Here is an 8,756-nt window from a genome sequence, read left to right on the forward strand (position 1 = left end):
AAATATGTAATGACATATACAGAAGGAATGCTAGAGAATGAAGACCACTCTTTAAACAAGCTCGATAGGAAGGATAGCAATAACAAGTATGAGTTAGGGTAGAGACAACAAGACAAACAAAGTAAGAGGAGTCCGACCCTACTATAGGCAAGCCGAGAAACAGAGATATATCATAGAAATTTATAGATAATGAACAAAAAGAGAATATAAAGCATTGCCAGAGGGAGACTAAAACCTGAGAAGACAGTCAAATAAGACAGATATTTAGTACATTTCATCTTGGAAATCATAACTAGGGGCCATAAGTCTTGTTGTCACCATTGTCGTCCAAAATGAGGTTCAAAACGATCTACCCATTTGATCCAATCTTCAAGAACCCTCGGCAAAGATTTAAATGGAGAAGGATGATATGGAGTAGTAAAGGCTGACAAAGTATCAAGTCTCTAGAATGCAACAAGGGTAGAGAAAAGAGCAAGTTGTAGATCAGTAAGCTAAACTGGTTGTCAGAATAAGAAGGATGCCGCACATGGCCAATGGTGACAGAAGCAAGAGAACTCGAGACTTTAGTCCTATAGTCCAAACAACAGATAAATAAGAACATAGCAACACAGCAGAAAAACAGACAACCATGGATAAAAAAAATTGTTTGTATCCTTCCTTCGTAGTAGCAACATATTTTTGGGGAGCTCCTGACCCGAATAAAGGTTATCTAGAACCGAGTACACCTACAAGAAATACATTGGCACATCAAATCCATTTTTCAGACAAATGAACTATAAGCCAAAGACATACCCGTTACAGTAGATGTGAGAGGGTGAGACACAGGAGTGGCCAACACCAGGGTAAGAATGGAAGTAGGCACAATGGCGGACACAGATAGAGCAATTTTGTTCGAGGATGAAGTTGTCGTGTCGGAAGTGGTTAGGTTCCACTAGAAGACTTTGATTTATACTACACTTTGTACAAACTCATTCAGCTTAGGACTTACCCTACTGCCTAGACTGAAGACAACACCATCCAGCTAATACTTGTTTAACGTCTATGTCTCAAAGACTACATACACAAGTTTAATGTCTTTGTGCAAGACTCACTCAGCTTATCAGTACGCTCAATTCTCTGCATTTGTGAGTGATTGTGCGTGTGTGCGTGTGTGAGAACTAAACTATGAATACAACACGAAAGTGTTCTCAAACTGAAAATTTTGCTTCTACACTAAGCAGTTGGCATGCCCTTTTTCTCTTCTATCATCACACACTTGTGTATTTTCCACACTTATGTATTCATGATCTTGGTCTGGTATTTAAAGAGGCAATGAGACCGTACACCAAGACTCATCAAATATGAACGTTTAAGTGTGAATCCGTTCCTCGATATTTTTCTTGTACTTTCCGACAGCCATTCTGGAACGTTTTGGCTTTAAGCACTGTTGCAACTTCTATTATTTTCCTTTGACTAGACAAAAGCTTTTCCTCAGTGCGTACAGCTGGATTCCATTGAATAAGCTTGTCGTGTTCTGCAAACTAATTGATTCCTACTTGATGTTCTGAACTGGTCAGTCGAACTGATCATGAACTGGTTCGGTGAAATCTGTTGGCTCGTCAGCTGGACTAATTTCGCAGCTTCAGTTGAAGTGGTCAGTTGGACTCTTCATCGATTGAGCTCTTCATCAGATGCCCGGGTTTTTGAAGTCTTCTGCTTAACTGCCTATCACTGGACAATCAGTTCAGCTGGTCTTTTGATATTTCAGTTGAACTGGTTCAGTTTGGGCGATCAGTTGGAGGTTTATGTTTGCGTCTCGATAGCATCAGTTTTGGCTCGATAACTGATCAGTCCGAATCCCGATCAGTTCCAGTTTCTGCGCACTTAGGTAAAATTATTAGAAATAAAATAACAAGTTTTGTGAACATCAAAATCAAGATTGCGAACATGAAATGTTCCAACATTCTCTCCCTTTTTCATGATCACAAAACTTGAGCAATTAAAACGATTTAAAAATTTAAAATTTTAAAATTGAATCAATTCTCCCCCTTTGTGAGAATCAAAAAGATTTAAAACGATTAAAAGGAATTTTTCAGTTCGAGGGATAAGAAAGCTCCCCTCAAGAACTATATTTAAAAACAAGTTTAAAACAAATTTAAAACTTTTTTTCAGTTCGAGGGATAATTTTAAAAAAAACTCGCCCTCAAGAACTGAATTAAAAACTCCCCTTCAAAATATAATTATTTACGCATTTTAATGCATTTTTATCATCTTTTAACATTTAAGCAGTTTAGGCAACACATTAACTGAAAATTTAGTTCAGTTACATTCGAACCAACTGGATAAACATGATGTTTATTTAATCAAATAAGTGTCCCTTGTATTATACATTAAGCACACCATCAAGTGTAAGGGAATAGAACTGGATATACCAACAACTGGTTGCCTTGAATGCTTTGAAATGCTGCATAATTTGCCTTGGACTTGATCTCTGTTCTGGCTAACTTGTCGAGCTGACTCAAACTGGACTCAACTGATGCTGAACCGCATTGATCGTTTACTCTGATCTGATTTGGCAGTTAAGCGGCGGTATACTGCTGATGATTAAGTTCCACTTTAATCATCTAGCATTTCAGCTTAGCTGGGTTTCGTCTGTTGATCAGCTGAATTTGTAGGCTGCCAACTGAAATCTTGTCCACCAATGAGTTTGGCTGTTCTGCTGTCAGTTGAACTCAAAACTATGAAAGTTGATAAAATAACAAAATCCTGAGTCGAGAGAAGTGGCTACAATGTTAGTTTCAAATCCAACAATCTTCTCTCTTCCCACGGTAAGCTCATATAAAATTTTTAAGAGGATTTTGAAATCCATTTTAAATAACATTTTGAAACAAATTTTAAAATATTAGCTTTCAAATGTCCTTCTTAAAACATCAAGCTTTGATACTAATTGATGGATCGGTTCGGGCACCTTTGAAGGTGCTTCAAACATAATATTCTCAATGAGCTGCAATAGCTCTTGTTCTAAGAATAGTAAAAACCGACGAATCAGATTGAGTTTGTTTTTAAACCAAGCGGAAAATACTCGAAATAATCCTTCGTTTAGAAATCTAATTAGTTTAAAGCTTTTACCTTGTGTAAACTGATTAACTGATATAAGGGGGATCATTTCTTGCATACACTACAACAATAAATGGCTATTGTGGCATTTTTTTGTAGACACTTTTAATTAAATGTTGTTACAAATAATTAATAATGACACTTGTAAAAAATTAATAATGTGTAAAATAAAAAAACATATTAGATTAGTTATCCTGACATTTTTAATTGATGTCATAAAAAACAATTATTTTCTCTCCTCTAATATTTATCCAACCCAAATATTCTCACCTTTATTTTATCTATTTTTCTACAAAAAATCTTCACCCTACTCTCCAATTTAAAAAAAAAAACTTAATTAAATGAAAAATCGAGAAAAGCTGGAGAGAACCGTCCCACGCCCAATTATCGTTCTCGATTAATGAACGAAAGCTACTGCCGTTGGCTCTCTCCCTCACCACCCCAGCTGCCGCTGAGGCCGCCCAGACCACCGGACAAGAAGCGTCAAGGTCAGTATGTTCTTCCCCAAGCCCCTGCACCTCTTTTCTACACTGAATCTAGAAGAAATCGAGTGGATCCAGCCCTGTTCAAAGTTGACTGTGCGCACAAATTCTTCTTCGATTCCGGTTAGATTTTTCTTTGATTCTTGGTTTTTTGTGTTGTATTCAGTAAGTATTTGAAGCCTATGTGTTTCCCCACTTTTCCAGCCACTTTAGCTTGCTTCCGATGAGATTTCGGTGACTTCTCCGGCAACATTTTCAACATCTAAGGTGAGATTTCTGCGGTAATAACTACAAGAATTTTTTTCATTTACAGTGACAAGTTTACATAATCAGATTTTGTGCATTTACAGTGATAAGAATTTTGAAGCTTATTTACAGTTGGTTGTATTTTTTCCTCTCAATTTTTGATATAATCTATCTAATCCACTGAAAGGGGTGAATATAATTAATCGAAGAGTCAGCCAGCCCATTTGATCATCTTTGTGTGGATTTCTTTTGTTATGACTCAGCCAAGCCCCACAAATTTTGATTGTTTCTCGCTAGTCTTTGTCGGTGAAGAAGACACTGAATTCTTGTGGGCGAGAAAAATCTTGTTTTATTGCATTTGCTTATATTTGGGTTTATGATAAGAAGGAATAAAGCATCCTGCCTAAAACTGGGATACGTGGCTGTAAAATAGTCTATGATTTGGTTTTCTTGCTGTATCTTTTGATTGATTATACATGCACATGTGATTAGGCATGAGTTCTTAATTGACAGGGTTGTCACCTGTTCACGCATAGATCGATGATTCTGGATCGAATGTTAGACAACATGATTCTGAGGCCATGTTTGCTGACTTAGGCCATTTCAACGTAACAGCCGTGCAAGTAAGTATTGTTATTATTGTGCATTACATTATAATTATCTTGCATGCATGTTGTGCACTACATTAGAATTATCCAAATTGAATTATATTGTTTGTTTAATAATATCGGGAGTGGATGTGTTTAGTAACTTGAGTTGATTATTGTTGTAATGCATAATGTTTTCACGGATCCTTGAGTTTGAGGAATGACAAGTTAAATACAAAATATGCATTCTGCTATTTGAAGTTATATCTACTCTTTTTCGTCCCAAAACCAAACATATATAGTTTTCCTTTTTGTGTCACTTCAGATTAGTTTCACGGGAATGGTTTTTCTTGCTCTCCTAATTGCATATAGTGGACAAGCTGCATATCTTTCCAAATTCCCTGATCATGTAAAGCACATATTTTATGACTCCATACCAGGTTAATTATTTCTCTCCTACAAGTTCTTATATTAAAAACACAGTTCTAAATCTAAATCTCATCTAATTTTCCATTCAAAATTTGAACATGATCTATATCTAGATATGATACAGGTCCACAATTTTGGCCAACTTTTGTTGTGGCTAATGCTGCAGCAATTATCGCCAGTCAATCTATGATATCCGGAGCATTTTCTATCATTTCCCAGTCCCTCAGCCTAAGTTGTTTTCCAAGAGTAAAAGTTGTTCGTACTTCTGCTAAGTATGAGGGACAAGTCTAAATTCCAGATATCAACTACTTTCTCTCCTCCGATATTTATACAACAAAACTAAAGTTGATCAAACAAGTGCAATGTGATATGTTTTATTATGTGGATCTGTTTGTTCTTCTTTGGGTTCATGTCTGTGGAACTCATAACCATGGTTTTTGTTTTGCAAAGCAGTATATGTTAGAAGCATTCTTGATTAATGTTGGGCTGTGTTTTACTGTTTCAAAGACTTGGACATGTTGACTAATTTTTCTAAATGAAATTTTCTATCTGATGTTTGTACTGTTAAGTAAAATCTCTTGCTTTTGCTGTAATGAGTTAACTAATTTGAATGATGTTTCTTTATGCTTTTTTGTTTTCTGGCTAGCTGGACATACTCATTAGCATAATTGTTGTTGTAGATTGTACTTTATAATTGTTTTTATCAAAACCTCCTCTTTTGCACTTTCACGTAGATTGGATGTTCTATCTCAATAAAAAGTCTATTTGATTCGACGAAAATTGTGGCAAAAGAAGTTGTTCGTAGCATGGATCCAAATAGCGAAGTAGGAAGACAGACGTTGGGACCAAATTGGTGTGAAATACAATTCTAGTTGTCCTAGAACGGGAAGAGAGTTTGATTAGGCCATATAATCTTTTACAAAAGGTTGGGGATACACTTGGAGGAATGATAGTTTGACCTTGTCATTTGGTATGATATTCAACTTTTCAATTAACTAGTATTTATTATTATGTCTGTCATGTTAATATCTTTTTAAATCAATATTAATTATATTTGCAGTTGACAGTTAATGAGGAAGATTTCTACTAGGTGCATTTGGATAAATAATAATTTTTCAGTTTATCATTTGGTATGATATTGACTAGTTTGAATTAAATTTTAATGTCTTTATTTTGTGCTTTTTTAATTTTATTTCATTCATACAATTATATGAATTTTTATTGTAGGTGACAAGAATATTGGATTTTGATTAAGATGAGATGGTTGAAGAATGAAGATGCGCGCGTAGCAAGTTTGCTTATGTTTTGCTTTACAAGACTTAATTGTTTACTAGTTCTTAAACTAAATACATTTAGTACATTTGGTACATTTGTTGGGGTATTGATGTTTTTCGAGTTAACAAATTTGTCAGTCTTATACATTAATGATTGCAAAATTAATGACAATTATTGATTAGCAATTTAATTTCTATTTTAAAATTTTGTATTTGTATTTAAGTTAATTTGTTATATCCTTGAATATTATATCATGAAAATATTGAAAATCGATGACATTTCAAAAAAATATGACATATTTATGTCATGATAGAAGATTAAATCATGTACATAAAAAATGTCATTGTAAAATTCATATGAAGACATTTCAAAAAGTCATTATAAACAACTATTAATGACAATTTTCAATGTCTTTATATACTAGTATAAAAGACATTTGTAAGTGTCATTACAGATTACATAATGAGACATTTTAAATTAACCTTATAACATATCATTAGTGACATTTTTTATTGTCACTTTAAATAATATACACGACATTTTTAGTTGTCATTATAAATTATGTTAACTGACATAAAAATTTGTCATTATTGCTATAATAACAAGGCATGTATAAATGTCTTTAAAACATGAGTTTTCTTGACATTTAAAATTGTCATTATATGAATAATTAGTAACACGTATGAAGTTATCATTAACATCTTATAATAACATTAAAAAATGTCAGGAAGTTTAAGACGACATTGGAATAGACGACATTTGTTGGAGGTGTCACTAAAACTTAAATGTCACTAAATATTATATGATGACATTTATGAATGTCATCATAAGCATTTATTGTTGTAGTGATACATTAGTTTAGTTATGGTGAGAACTGAACTGATAATGATCAAATCAATTTTTAAAACAATAGTTAAACAATTAATAACACAAGATATGTTTATGGATGTTCGGAGACTTCAAATGCTCCTAGGTCACCACTTCTACCACCTCGGGTAGGTTTCACTAGAAGACTTTGATTTATACAACACTTTGTACAATCCCACACAGCTTAGGACTTACCCTACTACGTAACTGAACTCCTACCCTAGACTGAAGGCAACACCTTCTAGTAAACACTTGTTTAACGTCTATGTGTCAAAGTCTACATACGCAAGTTTAATGTCTTTGTGGAAGACGCACTCATCTTATTAGTACGATTAATTCTCTGTATATGTGATTGTTTGTGTGTGAGAATTGAACTATGAATACAACACAAAAGTGTTCGCACATACTGAGAATTTTGCTTCTATACTAAGCAGTTCGCATACCCTTTTTCTCTTCTATCTTCACACACTTGTGTATTTTCCACACTTATGTATTCATTATCTTGGTCTTGTATTTATAGAGGTAATGAGACCGTACAAAAAGAATCATCAAATATGAACGTTGTAGTTTGAATTCGTTTTTCGATATTTGTCTTGTACTTTTCGACAGCCATTCTGGAACGTTTTGGCTTTAAGCACTGCTGCAACGTCTATATTGTCATTTGAATGGACAAAAGCTTTTCCTCGGTGCGCACAACTGTGTTCCATTGAATAAGCTTGTCGTGTTCTGCAAACGGATTGATTCCTAACTGATGTTCTGAACTGGTCAGTCGAACTGATCTTGAACTGGTTCGGTGAAATCAGTTGACTCGTTAGCTTAACTGATTTCGATGCTTCATTTGAACTGATCAGCTGGACTCTTCATCAGTTGAGCTGTTCATTAGCTGGCCGGGCTTCTGAAGGTCTTCTGCTTAACGGCCTATCAGCTGGACAATCAGTTGAGCTGAACTTTAGATATTTCAGTTGAACTGGTTCAGTTTGGTCGATCAGTTGACGTTTTTATTTTGCATCTCGATATCTTCAGTTTTGGCTTGTTAACTGATTAGTTTGAATCCTAATCAATTCCATTTTCTGCGTACTTAGGTAAAATTATTAGAAACAAAATAACAAGTTTTGTGAACATCAAAATCAAGCTTGTGAACATGAAATGTTCCAACAATCTCTCCCTTTTTTATGATCACAAAACTTGAGCAATTAAAACGATTTAAAAATTTAAAATTTAAAATTTATTTGATTCTCCCCTTTTTCTAGAATAAAAAACATTTAAAACGTTTAAACAGAGTTTTTCAGTTCGAGGGATAAGAAAGCTCCCTCACAAGAAACTGGATTTAAAAACGAATTTAAAACATTTTTTTCAATTCGAGGGATAATTTTAAAGAAAACTTCACATCAAGAACTGAATTAAAAACTCCACCTTAAAAAATATAATTATTTACGCGTTTTAATGAAGTTTTAGCATCTTTTAACATTTAAGCAGTTTAGGCAACACAATAACTGAAAATATTAGTTCATTTACATTCAAACCAACTGGATAAACATGATGTTTATTAAATCAAATAATCGTCCTTGTATTATACATTAAGAACACCATCAAGTGTAAAAGAAATTCTACTACACTTAGCAAATATAAAACAACATCAAACATCAGTTAGTTTATATAATAGAACAGGATATACCAAAAACTGGTTGCCTTGAATGATTCGAAATGCTGCATCGATTTTGAGTCCCTTTTTGCCAGAAGTGCAGCTAATTTGCCTTGGACTTGATCTCTGTTC

The 8,756-nt window shown here is 34.0% G+C and overlaps 1 protein-coding gene across 15 annotated transcripts; it reads left to right on the forward strand.

The window, feature by feature from the left end:
* Positions 1-3,462: 3,462 nt before the first annotated feature.
* Positions 3,463-6,309, forward strand: LOC142553887 (potassium transporter 5-like). 15 transcript variants are annotated; one of them, XR_012822032.1, is made up of 7 exons: positions 3,463-3,701; positions 3,783-3,845; positions 4,338-4,447; positions 4,737-4,851; positions 5,575-5,810; positions 5,901-5,970; positions 6,068-6,309. XR_012822032.1 is itself a non-coding variant. In XM_075664412.1 (5 exons), exons 3-5 carry the CDS (start codon positions 4,406-4,408, stop codon positions 5,129-5,131), a joined length of 324 nt encoding a protein of 107 aa, XP_075520527.1. In that variant the 5' UTR covers positions 3,463-3,701; positions 3,783-3,845; positions 4,338-4,405; the 3' UTR covers positions 5,132-5,401. The 15 variants fall into 15 exon arrangements, 7 of the variants coding, with proteins under 7 accessions (XP_075520527.1, XP_075520532.1, XP_075520529.1 ...); XR_012822034.1 differs by lacking the exon at positions 5,901-5,970; XR_012822035.1 differs by lacking the exon at positions 4,737-4,851.
* The last annotated feature ends 2,447 nt before the right edge of the window (positions 6,310-8,756 follow it).

The sequence above is a fragment of the Primulina tabacum genome, chromosome 8, assembly GCF_025594145.1.
Source record: "Primulina tabacum isolate GXHZ01 chromosome 8, ASM2559414v2, whole genome shotgun sequence".
Taxonomy (NCBI): domain Eukaryota; kingdom Viridiplantae; phylum Streptophyta; class Magnoliopsida; order Lamiales; family Gesneriaceae; genus Primulina; species Primulina tabacum.

Bases quoted from the DNA above. Each gene is read 5' to 3' on its own strand.
- LOC142553887 (XM_075664413.1), top strand. From the start codon at position 4,406: ATGTTTGCTGACTTAGGCCATTTCAACGTAACAGCCGTGCAA. The intron at 4,448-4,736 runs GTAAGTATTGTT...GTGTCACTTCAG, and splicing joins TCAACGTAACAGCCGTGCAA to ATTAGTTTCACGGGAATGGT. The intron at 4,852-4,964 runs GTTAATTATTTC...GATATGATACAG, and splicing joins ATTTTATGACTCCATACCAG to GTCCACAATTTTGGCCAACT.